We start from the raw sequence: 20,367 nt of genomic DNA, 5'->3' as shown, positions 1-20,367 counted from the left end.
CATGAAATAAACACATTGGCACATAAATATGAAGAAAACACTGATATATATGATGTCAAATAGAAATGATACATCAAACTTCAAAGGCGATACCAAATCCTGCTGATCCCTGATAGTGATAAATTGATAATTGTCCAATCAAGGACTCAAACAAAAATTAAAATAACATCACATATCCTGCTGATCCCTGATAGTGATAATTGTCCAATCAAGGACTCAAACAAAACAACATCACACATATAAAAGTTTAAAAGTATTTCATCATCATCAGTTATAAACTTATATGTAGCAAAAGTTGCAAAACAAATAAAACTAGCAGCTATCTATCTGAGACCATTGGCCTCTCCCTAGCAGCGTTCTTTCTGTCTTGTTCAGCAATTGCTTCACGAGCTTTTTGTATAACCTCTGCACTAGAAACCATACAAGGCATCACATCTGCTGCATCATATGCAGAGAGTTTAGCCAGATGGTATTTCAATCGTGTAATCCCTCCTGACATCTTGGTCCCACACAAGTTGCATGATATATATGCCTGATTTGCCCCACCAACAGCCTCCCCATACTCCCAAAATGGGTCCAAGGCTTTTGGCATATTTGACATTTGTAGTGAACTAATTCAAACCTAGGGCACAAAAAAAACAAAAAATTGGCATTAAATGAGTATAACTATACAGTGCCCAGCAAACACTCAAGAAACTATTTTAATTTTTAAAGCAACATCTTCATGTTCAGAATTTAAACAACAAAAGCAAGCATAAAAAATGCATAATATATTCATTTTTTTCAGATTTTTAAACATATAAAGCAATAACAACATGAAATAAAGTTTAAAGTTTAAACACATTGGCACATAAATATGAAGAAAACACTGATATATATGATGTCAAATAGAAATGATATATCAAAGGCGATACCAAATCGTGCTAATCCCTGATAATTGTCCATTCAAGGACTCAAATGTGGAGAACCAATACAAAATAACATCACATATAATAATAAAAGTATCTCATCATCATGAGTTACATGTAGCATAACAAATAAAACTAGCAGCTATCTATCTACTGCCCTCTCCCCCTTTTACGGGAAAACATGATGGGCTGTTTGTCAGGCCTGCCCCTAGTAGTAGAAGGCCCTGACACTGCCTCTGCACCTAATGTCAAATAATGAGTGATAGGCATGGAGCTATGCTCTCCTATATCTATAGCAGATGGTGTTGATGCTGATGCTCCCGCAGTGTCCTCCTCCAGCTCCTCCTGCTCCTCCTCTAAGTGCTGCTGCTCCTCTGACTCCGAGTCCTCCTCTTGCTGCCCCTGCTCTAATGGATCATCTGCCACTGGCTCCTCCAACCATGAAGGTGACTCCTCCAATATGGGCTCCTGAGACTCCACCCTCCACGGAGACAATACATCAATATTGTCTAAGGAAATGGCATCTGGATCCACTGGTGATTCTATTTGCCTCACTCGAAGTCGGATGTTGTAATGCACATACACCAAATCGTTGAGGCGTGCGAACTCCAACCTGTAAGAGTGTCAAAAAAAGTAATGAGTCTTGACTCTTGACTCTTGACACTTGAAGGTCATAAATTAAAAATTAAAAATTACAATAAGTGTAATTTCTCAACTGAAGGCTTGAGTTCAAAGTTATACCTGTTGCGCTTTTTGGCGTGTATTTTCTCAAATACACTCCAATTGCGCTCACACCCTGAAGAGCTACATGTTTGACTCAAGATTCGTATAGCCAAATTTTGCAAATTTGGTGCCCTTGCACCATAGCTTCGCCACCAAAGATCTACAACAAAATAATGAAATAAAAAATTCAAAAACTTAAAAGTTAAAAGTTAAAAGTTAAAACATAATTAAATTCAAATTTCTAATTTCTAATGAGTGATGACTTGTCACTTACGTGGCATGAAGAGGGCCCTTTCCTTAATGGCATCATCAAAGCCAAATAGGCCAACACAATCCTGATAACTCTGTACCTCGTGCTTGATTTTGCTACGAAGCTCAGAATCAGGTACCATCCTCTGAATACAGGTATGGAGCCCTTCCATCACCTCGCCATCAAAACGAAACTTGCATTTGTATGCAAATGCAGGGTTGAGGAAGAGTGCTGCTGCATGAATGGGTCGATGAAGCATCCCTGTCCACCGACTATCGATCACATCCCATAACATCATCTGCCTATTAAGGCCAGCAGAACCCTTGTCTGCATAATAGGAACGAATGGCCTCCTTGGCCCTATCCATGCCCTCATACAAATAAGGCATTGCAGGCTTCTCTCCATCCACCAATCTAAGAACCTTTACTATAGGTTCGCTAACTGCACATGCTTCTTGTACTCCACGCCAAAATGTCTCAGAGTACACCATTTTTTCAATGGCTCTCCCATCAGGTCTCCTGCTGTATCTACAACCACGCCAATCATCAGACACAAACATTTGCTTCAACTCGAACTGACATCGAAGCAAAGACTGGAGAGTAATAAAGGTTGTGGCAAAACGTGTGATGGCAGGACGCCGCAACTCCTTGTTTTTAGTGTACCTCCTCATAAGGCTAAGAACAAAAGCATGGTTATAAATAAACTTGGGGATGCTCCTAGCCATATCAACTGCCTCCTTGATGAAGAAGAGTTTCCCCATATCCTCAAGCAACAAATCAAGACAATGCGCTGCACATGGAGTCCAGAACAATGTGGGATGCCTCTCCATAAGCATTCTGCCGGCAGACACATAATTAGTTGCATTGTCTGTTACGACTTGCACCACATTCTGCACACCAATCTCCTGAATGAACCCATCTAACAACTCACATATCGTTGCTGCATCTTTGATATGTTCTGATGCATCCAACGATTTAATAAACATGGTACCTTTAGGACAATGTACCAAGAAATTTAGAAGGGTCCTACCCTTCCTATCTGTCCAACCATCAGACATCACTGTGCATCCAGTGACTTCCCATGTCTGTTTCAACTCCGCCAATCTAGAGTTGATGTCCTGTTTTTCTGCTTGAAGAATTGGCCCCCGCAACTCCTCATATGTGGCACTTTTGTACCCTGGGCCCACAACAGCAATAGCATCACACATTGGTTGCCAAAATGGATTGGTTTTTGTGATGCTGAGAGGTAAGTCGCTCCAATAAATACACCTCCCCATGACTCTATCTGCTTCTTCCTTCTCCTTTTTTTTATAAAGCGATTTTATGCCAGGTTGTGCTCCAGCTCCTGTTCGTGGAACAAAAAATGATGACCTCGCATTCACACTAGCAGTAGCGCTAGCATGTGATGGTGTGCCAGTTGTGGAGCCCCTCCCACTAGGGCCAGTAGGGCCACTACCCTGAACATCAAAATCAGGAGAAGATATCCCAAAAGATCTACCTGCACGTTCAGCTTTGTTTCTTTCTGCCTCTTCCTTCTTTCTGTCCTTTCCTTCAATTGCCTCAAGAGCTTTTCGTATAAGCTCCGGACTAGAAACTTTACAAATGCCAACATCATGTCCAGGGAGTCTAGCAAGATGGTATTTCAGTCGTGTAACCCCACCTGTCATCTTGTCCCCACACAATTTGCATGAAAGATATGCACGATTTGTCCCACCATCAGGGATCCCATACTCCCAAAATGGGTCCAAGTTTTTTGGCATATTTGTATTTTGTAGTGGGCTAACTCAAAAGGAAACCTACAGCACCAAAAAAAATTTGGAATTAGTAACTTAATAACTTAATAAGTAATACGAATTTACGAAATTCCATGGGTGCAGGTCTCAATATCAAATCCTCATTCTTCAAAGACAAATGGACTAAACTTTAACAAAGTTCTACAATCTGCAATCTTCACACAAAGGACCCTAGTCAAGCTATGTAGAAAAGAGTCAAAAGACATTAAAATCATAAAATATAAATGTATTCAATAACAGCGTTAGAGGACTGCGATTTGGCTGCTACAGGCAGTGTAACTGTATACATTGAGGATAATAAAAGCATTTATATTTATGCTTCTAATGTTGGCTTATATGCTATCTTCTGAGGATAAGCAACTGTTGGGAAAGATTTCAATATGGTAGAGTGGGAGGGCAACTGTTGTGAAAGATTTCAATATGGTAGAGTGGGAAGGCAACTTTCCTAATCTCAGGCCAAAACATGGGATTATGCTCCATCTATTCTTCTAATATTGGTTCACTAACAATCTTTCTGAGGCTAAATGAGTGTTGAGAGGGGATTTTAATAAGGTAGACAAGTAATTGTAGGAGGTGAAATAAGAGTTGATGTAAAATAAAATCAACACATCAAGTTTTTAATGTGAATTGCAGCCATAAACATCATGATATTGGAGGCTGCTTTACATGGTCCAATACAAGAAGGCATCAGGAAAGAGTACTGGCAAAACATGACGTGTTAACTTTTAAGCCCCCAAAAAAGGATTAGTGTTTTCAAGAACTGAGAACAGATTTGTTGATGTTGGGTTGGATGCTACAGGGTTTGACCAAATTCTGTTGGTTACATGCATGTTGAGACTCATGAGTCATGACAGTGTGACAGTAACCTCATAAGGCAGTTACCTTTGACGGTGACTTTGGCGTTCTGTTGGTGACTTGAAGGCATGATTGTGTTCATGGCAAGAGTCCTTGATGAAGGATTATGTCAGTGACCTGTGAACTGGGTAGCAACCTTCTATAACAAGATCTTGATGAAAGTAATTAATGGCAGCATGACAGCAGTAATCTTGACATAGTGACCTGATGACTGTAATGATAGTTGTTGTGACATGACAGTGACCTTGTTATAACTTATTACCATACAGACAGTGATCTTGCTAAAGCCTAACAGTAACCTTGATATGTTTGGAGTCTGGACAGTATAGCAGATATATCTGAATGCAAAGGACCCTTTTACATGTGCAGAGAAACCTTATGGTTGTGTGGTATATAGATAAATCCTATGGCTGTGAGGATTATGGTAGTATTAACTTGAGAGTGCCAGAAATCTTCTATACTAAGCTTTAGGTAGCAGAACAGAGATTCTGTTGAAGACATTTCTATAAGCAAAGATTTTGAAAGGAATGATCCTCCTGGAAGTTTGAAGATCTGAAGTTATTATAATTTATAAACTTCACTATTATAATTTATTTGTGACATCAGATTTGTTATATGCGGCAGTACTCTAGGAATGGCAGACTCGTCACTCAACATCTCTTATGGTCTGTTCAACAATATATAAACCCTTTATAATATATATCGATGACAAGTGTTATAGTCTTGTTCACAATCGAAGTTGTGAACAAGACAATCTTGAATACCTTAGGCTGCAGCGTTGCGTTGACGGCTGGACGTTGAACAGCGAAGAGTCAAGACGTCGGGACTCGGACGATTGCACCGGGTAAACCCTCCTTCGCAGGCTGCAGCACCGACCGCCAGGTTCCGTCTCTCTCCAGCAACGAAAACATTAACAAAGTGACGGGTTCACCAAAACAATATAACCATTTTATAACCACATTAAACCTAACCCGCGATATTTACAGTCGTGGCGCGATATTTATGAAAATATCGCCGCAATTTCGGAAATCTCGCGAGATTTTAAAAACACGAAAATATCACGCTATTTTCCAGCCGAAATTTCGTTTTCGCCAAAATCGCGCGATATTTACGAATATCGCCGAAATATCGGCGATATTATCAACACTGATCCGAATACTACCACTTTGGGAGGCAACATCGGTCCATGGACCCATGTTGCCCTAGATTCCCAAAAAAACGTCGTTTAGGGCCTCAAAACGGCTCCAGAAGTTCAGGACCCGAAAAACTGCTAAAAATAGTAAACTGTGCTACAATTAAGGAAACTGAAAAAGCTGAAAGAGACAGTTGTGGGGGTCCAAATGGGATAGGTGGGTGGCCACCAACATCCACCTGGATCATTCCTCCCCCCTTAGGAAGCAATGGTCCCCATTGCGTTGAGTTGCTCCCTGAGATGAGGAAGCTTCTGCTGAGCTGGGTCTCTGGTGAGCTGTTCTGCAATCTCTGCTGTGACCAGAAATGGTGGGAAGCATGGTCGGCGATGGTCCAGATTGAAAACTCTGTGCAAGTGAGGTAATGGAGGAACGCTGTGCTTCAAAGTATTGTTTCCCGTAGCCTTGGTACTAGTGTAAGGACCATGTCGGAGTGGTCGGAGCTTCTGATGGGCTCTTGTAAGGCGTTCTTTCTGCAGATGTAACCAGACTTTGTTGCCCACCTGAAACTTATGTGGTACCCCTGTGGGTGAGGAGAAGTTGTTCCTGTGTTCTGTCATGACCGTATGCCTTTGCTGCTGCTGCTGCGTGGAGGAACCCTTTGCAGGGGTCATGGATGTAGCAATGATCTTCCCCTTACTTTGGCAGTGAACCAGACAGATGAATTTCCTAGTCTGTGATATGAGTTTGCTGCCTTTCTTGGTAGTGATCAAGGATGTGGCAGTAGGTGGGGCTATCTCTGGTATCCTGTATAATGAATTATTCAAAGAAATAATGACAGCATGAGGCCTTGACTCATACACAGCATGTCGCCTCCACAAGTATGGCTGGCCTAATAGTACATCACAAACATCCAGAGGTGTAACATCACACAATACCTCGTCTGTGAAGGGTTTGATGCTGTAGGAAAGGCGGCACTGCTGGCGAACTTTCAGATCTCGTCCTTCATGAAGCCACCCGATACTGTATGGCTGTGGGTGTGGTGTAGTCGGCAGGCCCAACCGCTTCACGACCTCAGCTGAAATAAGGTTCTTTTGGCTACCACTGTCGACAATGAATTGCAGCGGCGAACCCTTCACCCACAGCTGTGAGTGGAAAAGACGCTCCCCCTCCTCTGGATCTTCGGGCTCATTTTTCTTGATCTTGGCGGTGGCAACAGTGGCACTGGGATCCACATCAATGATCTGCTTCCCTTTGCCATTCCCCTTGTCGGGTTCTGGCTCAGGGTCAGAACATGCACCTGATTCGGAAGCCTTCAATTCGGCCACCAGTGACTGCTTGCTCCGGCACTCACTTGTGTTATGAGTGGGACTCTTGTGGAACTCACACCACTTTCCTGTGTCCTTCTTCGGCTTCGTGGTATTGTTCTTTTCTTGCGGTTTCGACGGGTTGTCTTGGGTCACCCCACCTTGGCTTTGTCCTTTGGGCTTCGGATTTACAGATCCAAAGTCTCGCTTCTTCTGTTTGAACTTTTGCTCGATTTTGACAGCGTATCTATATGCTGTGCCGAGTGAGGGGATGTTTAAGAACACCATCTCTTCCTGGATGTATCTGTGCAGGTAGCCGCGGTATTTGAGTACCAGATGCAGCTCAGAATCTTTGATACCCAACTGTGTGCGAAGGGTATGAAAAATGTTTGTGAACTCCGGCACATCTTGGTCTCGTCCCTGCCGCAGTGTGGTCCATTTGATGTATTTGTCCTCATAGTTTCCGACAGGGTAGTACTGCTCCTTGATGGCATCCCGGAAGTCATTCCAAGTGGGTGCCGCTGAAAATAGTGAGCCTGTACTTTCATCCTTCTGCTCGCAGTAGGTTTCCCACCAGTCCTTGACGTGGGGGGCTGCTTTGAGAAGGGCGAAAACAATCTTTTCCCGATTTGAAAATTCGTGAACAGAAAAATACCCATCTAGCAGATTTAACCATTTATCTACGGCATCTGCGTCTATTTGACCCTCGAAGATGGGGATTTCAAAATTAACTTGTACCTTAAATGGCGTGGCGTTTCCAGAGTCGCTGTTGGAAGCCGATGCGTCGCCTCTGGGTAGTCGCTGAAGGATCTGCGCAAAGCTATCCATCATCGCGTTCCTTTGCCGCTCGAGTGCTTCTTCGAGCAAGATTTTGATAGGATCTCCTGCCCCCTCGTCTTTCTTCTCATCCGCCATGGGAGGCCGTCGGGATTTGCGAGGCTGGTCTTGCAAAGGTTCGACCAGTTCAAGCCCTAACTCCTTATATCCCGACCTCGTTGGGGACATGCAAAGAAAAACAGAGAAAAAGCAGACCGCTCTGATACCACTGATCCGGATTTAAACAGGAACGCAACAAATTACAGAGATAACCATATACACAAAGATGCAGCGGAAATAATACTTCATTTCATTAATGGAAAATACTGAAATATGCTTACAACCAGAAATGGAAATAAACCAGCTAGGGCGATGGTAGCTTATCTCTGAGAAGAGATGTGATGGCTACATGCCTCTGAACTGTTCAAAACTGAGTTACAATGAGACTCGAAGGCCTATTTATTGTTGAGAAACAATGGAAAACCCTTCACATTCCAAAACCTAACCCTAGAAGATGAAACGCCAAATTGTGGGCCCCATTTGGGTAAATTGGTACATCAATTTCCTGGGGTCGTAACTTTGGCATACGATCTCCGTTTGACGCGCACGATAGCTCGTTAGAAAGATCTATCCGAATACTACCACTTTGGGAGGCAACATCGGTCCATGGACCCATGTTGCCCCAGATTCCCAAAAAAACGTCGTTTAGGGCCTCAAAACGGCTCCAGAAGTTCAGGACCCGAAAAACTGCTAAAAATAGTAAACTGTGCTACAATTTAGGAAACTGAAAAAGCTGAAAGAGACAGTTGTGGGGGTCCAAATGGGATAGGTGGGTGGCCACCAACATCCACCTGGATCAGATCTCCATGTGAACTAGGGCACGAGGAGATGGTGTTATAACTCTATATAGCCTTCCTTCACGAACTTAATAAATTTCGCTTTTTCAATACTTGAATCTTTTCCCTAAACCAAAACTTTACCATCTACAAAGGAAACCCTATCTCCTTTACCTTCTAAACAAGAAATTGAAAGTAAATTCTTTTTCAAACCTGTGACATAGAGTATATTGTTGAGTTGTAGCTTTGCTCCACTTTCCAGCTTCAATGATGTAGATCTAAGGCCCTTGATTGCATAACTATTGTTGTCTCCTAGCTCCACTGCATGAGATGATGGTTCCCTTGATAGAGTTTGAAGTTGTACAATTTCTCCCATCATATGTCTTGATGCTCCACTATTAATGATCCATGCACTGTCATCATCAAGGGTACCTGTAAGTGCAACCAAGAATCCTTCACTCTTGACTTTCCTAGATAGGTTGTAGATGATCCTTCCAATCCATCTTCCTACAATTATTATGATATTGAATCCCATCTTCAAGCAACTTGCTATAGAGGGAGTAACCCTTAATTTCAAGCCATCAAGCCAAAAAGTGATCTCCAACCTTCTTCGACCTTAGCTTTGATACCATGTTGAGAAATCAATGTTGATGTGAATTAGGGTTTGATTCCTCTTTCTTGATAATTACTTGTGATTTATGTTGGCTTCTCTTACTTCTTAATTATTTATCTTTCATGGAGAAATTACCAAACTATATGTATATGAAGATCACAAGAACAAGAGACACAAGATGTAGGCACTTAGCCAGGGAAAAACCCAATTAAGAACTCTTGCTTCAGTAGATTCAAATCAAAATGAGACACTTCCAAACTTCTTAGACCTAGACAAAGCCCTCCTTCAACCAATAAGTCAGCCCTTCCCTGCAACAAATGATCTTGATAGAATATTCCAAGTGACAGCTTCCAATTAGCAACTTCAGTTCAGAATTTCGGCCTCTCAGTAGAACTTCAACCCCCAACTTCAAAAATTTCGACCTGCAATAGACATAATTTCGGACCCAACAACTGCCCAAAATCTTCACACGTGTGAGAGATAGATAGCCCAAAAACTCGATTTAGGTCTTCCCAAAAGATTTCACCCTTCTCCAGCTTCTTCACACTCCTTTTTGCTTCCCTTCCTTGTAGATTGAACTTGTTGAGTGAGTGAGTGAAAAGGTCGATTTGTCTCTCCTTGTATTGCCTTTTTGCTCGGTCAAATTGCCCTTTTGTAGGCCGACTTAATGGGGAAAGGGCCGACTTGGTGTGGAGATGACAAATTACTTTTTTGACTCAAAAATAATTCTTTTTACATGATACAAAAGCCCAAGAAGCGTCTAATAAAAATGACAATGACTCTAATGATTCAATACAAAACCTAGAAGCTTTCAATTGAGGCTTTGACCTAGAAAATTTTGACCCAAGCATGAAACCCATGCTTAATAAGTCATTTTCTTTAATAATAAATTTTCTTTTGACTAGTACAATTACTTGTGATTTATGTTGGTTTCTTTTACTTCTTTGTTAGTTTATCTTTCATCAAGAAATTCCCAAATTACATGTATATGAAGACCACAAGAACAAGACACATAAGATGTAGGCACTTAGTCAGGGGAAAACACCTACAAGGGAAAACCCAGTCCAACTCTTCCACTAGGAGATTCAAATCAAGATGAGACAGTCCAAGACCTCTTAGAGCTAGACAAAGACCTCCTCCAATCACTAAGTCACCCCTTCCTTCTAATAGATGATCCCTGCCAAAATCTCGAAGTGTCAACTTTTCAGTTGCAGCTTCAATCCAAAATTTCAGGTCCCAACTACAAATTTTCAGCCCCCAACTTCAAAATTTCGAACGTACAGTAAGTTCAGAAATTTCAGCCCAGAAACTTCGCATGTGTAAGAGAGAGATGCCCAAGAACTCGATTATAGTCACCCTAGCTTCTTTCTTCCTTCTCCTGCAACTTTGCTCTTCTCTTTTTCCACTCTCTCATAGATCGAACTTGTTGAGTATGTGCTTCAAATGAGTCGATTTACCTTTATATATAGTCTTTCTGCTGGGACGAATAGCCCTAATCTAGGCCGACTTCATGAGGACAGGGCCGACTTGGTGTGGAGGTGACAAATGACACTTTTGACTAAAAAATAGTTTTTTTTACATGATACAAAAGGCCAAGAAGGTTGTAATAAAATTGACAATGACTCTATTGACTCAAGACAAAACCTATAAGCCTTCAGTGGAGGCTTTGAGCTAAAAATCATTGATCCAAGCATGAAATCGATACTTTAACAAGTCAATTTATTTAACATTAAAATTTCTTTTGACAAATACAATTATGAAGACCGAAAGTAGTTACAATCTTCAACATAACCTCCAAGGGCAAAGTTTCTGGGCCCTACTGAAGGTGTGTGAACATACAAGTGCCAGATCCCCAAGAACCAACGACAAGTTGTACCCAAAGAATGGAGGTGAGATATAGGTTTGTAATGGCAGATGGAAGGTGTTAATTATGGCATAGGGGAGGATGGAACTATGCTATCTCAATCTTGGATTTCTAGGTAGTGCCCCTCCTATAACCCAAAGGGACTGAAGGGGACTCCCACTATACTAGGGTCAAAGATTAACCTCCTGGAAATGTGAGAGAACAAGAATATGCTCAAGGTCTATCAATCTTCCAAATCACCCCATCATCCATATCAAATTCCCAAAACAAACAAGTATAAGCACCCGATTGAAAAATGATCAAAGTGCCTTTTGAATAGCAGCCCACATTCATGCAAGTGCTAATGTAAGATGGGTAAGAAGCATATGGCTGATGAAAATGGCAGAGGAACATGGCATATTGTTGTCTAATGGTGGTTGGTAGGGGCGTCTCGCTGATCCATTGACTGTTAAATGTAGGAGAACAATTTCCTCGTATGGCGTTACACATTTTGGTGGGTAACACTCCCTCTAATGATAACTTCGTTTTCTTGGAGTTTGTTCATTTCTGGTAGCATCGGATGTGCTCTAAGTCTCAAACTTTGTAGGGAGGCTTGGGCACATGTATTCCAAAGAATCCAGAAAGCGTTTTGGGAAATTCCACCCAAAAACAGTTTTATTAAAATAATTAATTATACTTAATGGGACTCTAAGTCTAAACTTAGGAAAATAAAATAATTAATGAGTATTAATCTAAATGTGGGTGTAACTTCTAGAAGAAGACGTGGATCAAGCAAGAATGATCTTAGCCATTGATTAGCTTCTAATTTGGGCCGTTGAATGTCAACAAGGAGATTATTTAAGGAAGCTTGAGGGTCATTTGGAAGACACACAGAGAGTTCAAAAGATCAAATTTATGAAGCAGAACAACTGTTGGAAGGGAAATTCGAAGTGAGCTTTTGCAGTGAGGGGCTGGGATAGTATCCGAAGGGAAATCTTTCTCGGTCGGAGGATACTCAGCAGAGAAGGCAAAGGGAGATCCAACAGTGGCAGCGCTGAGCCAGAGGGGCTGATGTAGAGCCATGTAGAGGCATCGCAAAAGCCAAGAGGGAGTCCAAAATTTTCAGAGGGAATTCAAGTTTCAGAAGCTGGGAGCTAGTGTGTGAGACCGAGAGGCAGAAATCGAATCACCTGGGCAGCAAATCAACCAGTGAGAAGATGAGCTGTCCCCAGTGAGCTTGACGTTGGGCTGACGCAGACACTGCGTAGAGGCAGCTAGAAAAGTTGGGGGCAATTTTTCTGGGGTTGGATCAGCCATGTTTCCCAGTGATAGTGTGAGGTAATCTCACAAATCTCTCTGTCAAGATTATTCTCTGTAACTGGATTGCCCGAAAGGTTTCCAGAGATGAATTCAGATTTTACTACTGCATAAGAATAAAAACCCTCAGACCTGCCGCACCAGTTTTCCCGCATTTGGTTTTTCTGGGGAAATTTTTCCAAAAACAACCGTGTCATTTGTGTGTACCTTTCTCTATTGTTCAGTTTATTGTTTCAACATATAATTTAAATGGTGTAGGCTGTAGTGTATGTCTTTCAATGTTTGCCATAGGAAACTGCAAATAACTTGTTTATGTAAATCTAACAAGTAGGAGAAATAACACGAGTGTTGCAGTAGGAATTCTTGGGTTTAAGGAATTTTCACGTTGTATCAGAGTGAGTGCAGGTGAAGGAAGAAGAACAGTGCCAGAGAACCCAGCGCTGAGCTGAAAAGGAGGTCAAAAAGCTGCGGGGGGCAGCCGTTCGAAGCCCCAGAGGTGTTTGTGCAGTCCTAGTCGGAGCGCTGAATTTCGAGGCAGTCTCTCTCTGAGTGAGTCGACAGAGAGAAGGGCTTCCAAATAAAAATTTTGCCGTGGCAGAGGGAGCAGCACTGAAGCCTCAGCGTGAGGAAAAACTGGTGGGACGCAATTTTTTTGCTGGTCGTCTTGCTGGGCAGAAAGACGTCAGAGGAGAAGAGAAGCACTGTGAGGGAATTTTTCCTCAGAAGACTTCCTGCCAAGAAGTCTGTTTTCTTATTGGCTGAGCAACAACAGTAAGAAGCAGAGGAGTTTTTCGATATTTTCGTGGCAAAGATGGCAACCAGTGGATTGAGGGATCAGGATGGACTGGATGGGGCATCCAAGTGCGTCATCTGGAAGGCAGGAATGTCATTCCTTCTAGATGATAATGTTCTTAAGACATATGTCGACAACGTGGTGGCTGTGCCTGGAGATTAGGATCTACTTAAGAAGTACAAAGCAGATATGGCGAAGGCAAAGAGAATGATCCTTGATAGAGTGAAGGATCATGTAGTCTGTCACATCGCTAGTAGAGGGATTGCTAAGGAGATGTGGGATGCATTGTCTACTCTGTATCAGGGATCTTCCGAAAAGCGGAAGATGTACTTAGAGCAGAAACTGAGATCTGCACAGATGCAGAAGTGGGAGCGAGGGGATTCGTTCGTCACGAAGCTTCAGGAGACCCGAGATGAGTTATCAGCTATGGTGTCTATACTTCAAGATTCCGAGTTGGTTAGACTGACCCTCAATTCTGTCTCAGATGAGTGGCAAGTCTTTGTCCAAAGTATCCTTGGCAGGGCGACTTTGCCAAATTGGGATGAGATGTGGGCAGCTCTTAAGTAAGAGGAGCTGAGAAGAGACTTGGTCAAGTGTAAGCTTGACGGAAGCAACAACAGTGGGTTGAAGCCCAAGGAGGAGGATGAGAATGCAGCGCTTGCATCGAAGGGGAAACAGGCGCAGTGGAGGCGGAAGAAGGACGTCTTGAAGATAAAGTGCTTTAGGTGTGGTGAGATGGGTCACTACGCAACACAATGTCCTCTCAGGAAGAAGGACAAAGATGAGAAGCACGATCCAAAGGCTGCACCTGCGAAGATCGAGGAGGAGTTCGCTATGACAGCTAAGATACCTCCAGGAGGGAGATGGGCTGATTTGGAGCTATAGTTCGAAAGAGCTATAGATGGGTAGGATCCTTGAGCAACCCACCTCTCAGATCAATTCCTTGCTACAGGAGCCCAGATTAGAAGTAGCAGGGTGGACTAGTGTCAGATGGTGCCCAGGAGTGTCGGAGAGACAGTTGCAGTGGCTAGGAGCGCCAAAGACTGAACAACGCAGAGTAGAGTTGGCAGCAGTGCAGATGGCACAGAGCAGAGGTTAGTGACAACGCAGAGTAGAGTTGGCAGCAGTGCAGATGGCACAGAGCAGAGGTTAGTGACAACGCAGAAGATTCACAGGGTCAATGCAGAGACTAGCAGTAGTCAGGCTCCAACATTCAAATGGTATCATACTGAACACAGTTACTTAATTAAATTGGAATGTTTTTCTGTTGCTGATGCAGTAGCAGCAGCAGTTTTCAGTGCACAGGCAGTTGGCAGTGGCAGTGCTAGCAACAACATGGATGCAGAAATTCAGAGGGAATTGCAGTATAGATGCAGTGTTGACAGTGGCAGGGTCAACAACAATACAAATGCAACATTTGCACAGTGGTTAGTGGATAGCATGTCAGACATCAACAACGTAGAGGGAGATGTTATAGAACAGAGTGAGGCTTCAGCAGGTTGCATTGCTAGAGCACGTTCCTCGCTAAGAGGGAGTGCTGATGTTTGGTAGAATCAGATGTGCTCTAAGTCTCAAATTTTGCAGGGTGGCTTGGGCACATTTATTCCAAAGAACCTAGAAAGCGTTTTGGGAAATTCCACCCAGAAACAACTTTATTAAAATAATTAATTATTTTTAATGGGAACGTCTAAACTTAGGAAAATAAAATAATTAATGTGTATTAATCTAACTGTGGGTGTAACTTCTAGAAGAAGACGAGGATCAAGCATAAATGATCTTAGCCATTGATTAGCTTCTAATCTGGGCCGTTGAATTGTTGGTTTGGGGTAGCATCGAATGTGCTCTAGCGACGAAAATTAGTGGAGAGGCTAAAGCACATGAGATCTCCATGACTTAGAAATGGTTTGGGCAGAATCTAACCGGTTTGAGAGATATTAAAACAATTAATATTTTTAATGGAGTTCCTAAGTCTAAACTTAGGAAAAATAAAATATTAATGGGTAGTAATAAAAAATTGGGTTAGAATGCTCCAAAAGTCATGGATCAAGCCAAATCTGTTGATTGGAGATTTAATCTCGGCTGTTGATGGACCAACAAGAAAAGTATAAGAGGAGGCTTGAGGGTCAGTTGGATACACTGAGTTGATCAAGAATTCGATTTTCTAGGGTAGGGCTTGCTGAGGTAATCGAAGGAGTGATCAGAGTTGCAGCTGAGGGGCAGTGAATGTAGTGGTAGAGAAGCAGAGATAGTACCAGGAGCATCAGCACAGAAGCCGGGAGAGGGTTGACGCAGACCCTAGAGAGGCTGATGCTGGGCCAGAGAGGCAGATGTTGGGCCAGAGAGGTTGACGCAAACCCTCGAGGTTGACGTTGGGAGATTTCGTGGAGCAGATATGGGCTGATATTTGTCTCCAGCTGAGTGGTACTACTGCTGAGGGAATTCTCTGTTGGGTGAGCCATTTATGGCACCCAGATTGTATTCTGAAACTGCTTAATAAGAAAACCCTCAGATAGCTGCACCGGTTTTATCGCATTGGGTTTTTCTAGGGACATTAGTCCAAAAATAACGGTGTCACTTGTATGCTTGTTTTTCCTTCAGTTGATGATCTGTATGTGTTGAGACTGTACTTGTATTTATTTTCAGTATTTACATCGTAAATAACTTGTTAATTAATAGAACAAGTAGGAAGAAATAAATCGGAAAGTACAGGAAAGATTTCTAACAGTTAGACTTAGAAATTCCAACATGAATGTCAACAAGGAGATTATTTAAGGAAGCTTGAGGGTCATTTGGAAGACACACACAGAGTTTAGAACATCGAATTTCTGAAGCAGAGCAGCTGCCGGAAGAGAAATTCGAAGTGAACTTTTGCAGTGAGGGGCAAGAATAGTATCCGAAGGGAAATCTTTCCCCGTCGAGGATACTCAGCATAGAAGGCAGAGGGGAGATCTAGTAGTGGCAGCGCTGAGCCAGAGGGGCTGACGTAGAGCCACGCAGAGGCAAGGAAAAGGCCAAGAGGGAGTTCGAAATTTGCAGAGGGAATTCGAGTTTCAGAAGCCGAGAACCAAGGTGTGAGACTAGGAGGTAGAAATCAAATCACTTGGGTGGCAAATTGACCAACGAGAGGATTGACATTGTTCCCAGTGAGCTTGACGCTGGGTGGACGTCGAGGTAGCGCAGAGGCAGCCATAAAAGCTGGCGACAATCTTTCTGGGGTTGGATCAACCAGGATTCCCAGTGATAGTGTGAGGTAATCTCACAAATCTCTCTGTTAGGATTATTCTCTGTAGCTATATTATCGGGAAGGCTTCTAGAGATGTATTCAGATTTTACTACTGCATAATAATAAAAACCCTTAGATCTGTTGCACCGGTGTTGTCGTATTGGGGTTTTTGGGGACATTTGTCCAAAAACGACTGCGTCATTTGTGTGTATCTTTCTCTATTGTTTAGTTTCTTGTTTCGGCATATAATTTAATTGGTGTAGGTTGCAGTGTATGTATTTCAATGTTTGCCGTAGGAACCTGCAGATAACTTGTTTATGTAAATCTAACAAGTAGGAGAAATATCATCAGTGTTGCAGTAAGTATTCCCATGTTTAAGGAATTTTCATAGAGTTAAGCATAATCTCCAATTGTATTCATTCCTTTTGCTACTCCATTTTGTTGTGGAGCATAAAGAATGGTCCTTTGCAAAGAGATGTCATAAGATATGAGAAATGATTGGTAAACATTGCTAATATATTCACCTGTGCAATTAGTTCCAAGGCACTTGATTTTCCTCTTGCTTTAATTATCTACAAGAGATTTGAATTCTTTGAGCTTTCGAAATGCTCCCTCATTAGATTTACTACTATACCATTTCTCACAAGTAGTCATATCTTTGATAGCACAAGTAGGTGTTCTATTGGTGATATGGGTTGTGCAACAATTACATCTCCTTAGATTGAAAGTTTTATTTTCTTGGAGTTAAGCATGTAATCATTCATCTCTATGATAGACCTATTCATTTGTTTTGCTACTTCATATTGTTATGGAGTATATGGAATGGCTTTTTGCGAAGAGATGCCCTGAAATATGAGAAGTGGTTGGTAAGCATTGTTAATCAAATCAATATTGTTGCTTTTGGAAAAACTATGGAATGCGTATGAAATGTAGGACGTTTCGAGTGGACGCTCTACTCATCGTTAAGGACCAATGAAGCTTTTCTATGTGTGTAAATATTTCCAAACCGAGTTAAATAGGAGGGGGTAACAGTTAGATTGGAAATAATCAACAAAGGGGGTATGTCCAGATGAAACTTGGGAAGAAAGTTTGACTGGAAGATTAAGAAATCACTAAAATAAATTTTAATTAATTATAGTCAACATATTCAAAGGTTGTAAATTTAAATTATTTCAAGTTTTAAAATACTATTAGTTATTGATAATACTATTAAAATATAATATTAATAACAATAATATTTTATTAATTAAAGATTGTTAATAATAATTGTATAACCTAATAATAGTATTATCAATGTTACCATAATAAACTTATATGTTTAATAAACCCATTAAACATATTATTTTTACTTAACTCACTAAACATTTTGATACTAATATACAATAACATGTTTCTTTTTTTCCCCTAGGAAAAATCGTAATTTTATTAGTAATAACAAAATTACATTTTGTAGATGCTGAAGCGCATATTCATAAGCAGGGCAAAACTGCTGTTCAAAGAAAAAACCAGAAAGAAAATAACCGGAAAAATAATGTACAATTGGGGAGAAAATTATGCTTTTCTCCCTTTTTTCTTCTCAACCTTTCGCCACTCCCCTTGAGTTGGCAAGGATGAAAACAGTACGAGTGAGGTGTCCTCCTCTGGGCAAGGATTATCCTTGTTTGAATCGGAGTGGTCTGAAGAATGGAGTCTTTTGGCTCCACTGGTATCCATTGAATCTGGTATCTTCTCCGGCAAAGAGTCCATCAGATCATGTGGTACAGATTCCACAGTTTCTGGCTTCTTGTGAATTTGATTGTTCTCTTGGGGAGTGTGGTTTTCCTTTTCCGTTTCTTCTTCCTCAACAGGGACATGTTCAAGGGCTGGTGGAGGGAATTGCCATCCCTTGCGCTGTTTTCTTGCTTTCTTCTTCCTACGTGTATCTTTTTTGGCTTCTGGGCATGTGTTTTGAAGATGCCCTATTTGGCGACAAATTATGCATTTGAATGCCGTGTTTTCATGATCTAGTATCTGTATCCAGCAGCTTTGTTTATACTCGAGTTCTATTTGGTGTGGAAGCCCTTTACTGAGGTCTACTTCCACACACATGCGTGCGAATGTATAAATTCCTTCCTCCGTTCTTTCTGGATCCATTTTAATGAATTGCCCAATGGTGTTGCCTATATTAGACAGGACTTGAGGGCTCCAGAAATGTAGTGGTAGGTTGTGAAGACAAACCCAGACCGGCATCTGAGATACAACCATTGTGTTTGGATCAAATTCTGGGAACCATGGAGTCATGAAGAGACCTGTGGATCCCATAAACCATGGTCCTGCCCTCATAATGATGTCCCTTTCCTCTGCTGTATGAAATTTTACAATGAAGAAGCCTTTGGCACAGAGCCGAATGTCACATGTATCGGTCCAGGTTCTGAAAACCCAAAGGAAAAGGTCCATAGACTTGGGCCAGAAACAGTTGAATCTGCAGATTACTGCTTGTTTTTCGAATGTAGAACAATACTCGTCTGTTTCTGGTATATCCATATTTATTTCTGGGGTGTAGCTCAGTTGTTCCACAATGTATGGGGTAGGTGCTGTGCCAACTTGTTTTGTTGTGTTTGTGGCTAGTTTGTTTCCTTCAAGAATGTCTTTGAAGGATAACCCTGCATTTTTTTGTTTTTGATGTGTTTATGGGGTTTTTGCTGTGCTGCTACCTATGCCATTACCTGAGGGATTTGTTTTGTGATGGTCTGCCATGCCTCCCCTTAGCTGTAGGTTGAGAGTGATGGTAGACTCAGGTAGGATTTTGTAATCCATAAGGGTTTTATAGTCTTGGAGTACTCTGCCTCCAAAAATTAAAACCTGTGATCCTGTAGGGTAACCAGTGTGTTGGTAGATGCTGTTCTTCAAAAGCAGTACTGATTTGGTGATCTATACCCAGGCCAGATGTGTCCTCCTAGATGGGGTTTTTATAGAAACTTGAAAAGGAAGAGGGCTTACCAGCGATTCCGGTTCTGGTTCTATCTGAGTGGCGAGATCTGGTCCCGGTAGGGTTGCTCCTGATGCTCTGTTGGGCAAAATCCTATTAGTCGTGCTTTTTTCCTCATTGTGGTTTCTGCAGTCTCCTTTCTACTGTTTGCATAGCTTCGAGGGTAAATATTAGTATGGCTGACATCGATGGCGTAGTCTCCTGAAACCCTAGCAAATGAGCCCTGATGGCCGACATTCTGTTCTGCGATGCAGACAAAGACTTCCTCAGGAATTGTCCTCAAGGGCAGCACGTTACCCACTATCAAAATGGTCTTCTTTCCGTAGTAAACAAAATGTCCCGGGTACAATGGGTGTCCGAGGATCACCTTGCTGAGAGGAGCGCCATGGCTAGGATCGTGTACGACGCCTGTGCCATTTCCCTTGATAAAGCCCTTGTGCTCACCAAAGTCGAGGCTTTTGAAACGTGCAGGTCCCTTCCTGCGATGGATGTGGGATTTGAATGAACCTGCTCCCTTTCCCTTTCCATATCGTTGACCCCAAGGACGTTCCGCAACCTCTTTAGTAACAGTTACCCCGGCCTCCACTGCTAGTTTAACTGTCGCATCAACGTCGTCCGTCTCCAAATGGAGAATCACTGAGGTGCCCTTAAGGGCCACCGATGATTTCACTTCTGCACCAGCCTCCTCAGTCTCATCATAGACCATAACCTCGGTAGCACCGAACTTCAAATGGGTGTGAAGGATGAGAGGGAGCTCATGGTCAGCCTTACGCTTGGGATGATGAGACTTCGTAATTTCTTCAGTCCCATGCGGAGCCTCCACAATCATATGGGGTTTCAGAATAGAGAGTGTTTGTAGCTTAGCTGCACCACCGTTTCCCTTACCGTTCTCTGTCGTGTCCGCCACATTCTCCAGAGCCATTTTTTCCTCTCCTCATTTCAAATATCCTTCATATCTCATACAATAACATGTTTCATAATTATCTTTTATTA

The 20,367-nt window shown here is 42.1% G+C and overlaps 1 protein-coding gene across 1 annotated transcript; it reads right to left on the bottom strand.

Annotated features, from left to right (window-relative positions):
* Positions 1–334: 334 nt before the first annotated feature.
* LOC149190252 (uncharacterized) lies at positions 335–12,390 on the bottom strand. The gene is made up of 3 exons (XM_089410461.1): positions 12,264–12,390; positions 1,650–1,791; positions 335–1,521 (listed from the first exon to the last, which is right to left on the bottom strand). Exons 1-3 carry the CDS (start codon positions 12,388–12,390, stop codon positions 1,059–1,061), a joined length of 732 nt encoding a protein of 243 aa, XP_089266587.1. The 3' UTR covers positions 335–1,058.
* Positions 12,391–20,367: the final 7,977 nt, after the last annotated feature.

The sequence above is a fragment of the Pinus tabuliformis genome, chromosome 3_1 (assembly GCF_031772625.1).
Source record: "Pinus tabuliformis cultivar Carrire ecotype Pingquan chromosome 3_1, CPIR1, whole genome shotgun sequence".
NCBI classification, from domain to species: domain Eukaryota; kingdom Viridiplantae; phylum Streptophyta; class Pinopsida; order Pinales; family Pinaceae; genus Pinus; species Pinus tabuliformis.
Note: the sequence above shows the minus strand (reverse complement) of the source record. Positions and strands in the feature narration are given on the sequence as shown.

Bases quoted from the DNA above. Each gene is read 5' to 3' on its own strand.
- LOC149190252 (XM_089410461.1), bottom strand. From the start codon at position 12,390: ATGGCTGATCCAACCCCAGAAAAATTGCCCCCAACTTTTCTAGCTGCC. The intron at 1,792-12,263 runs GTGATTCGATTT...ATTTTGTTGTAG, and splicing joins CTGGTTGATTTGCTGCCCAG to ATCTTTGGTGGCGAAGCTAT. The intron at 1,522-1,649 runs GTATAACTTTGA...ACACTCTTACAG, and splicing joins CACGCCAAAAAGCGCAACAG to GTTGGAGTTCGCACGCCTCA.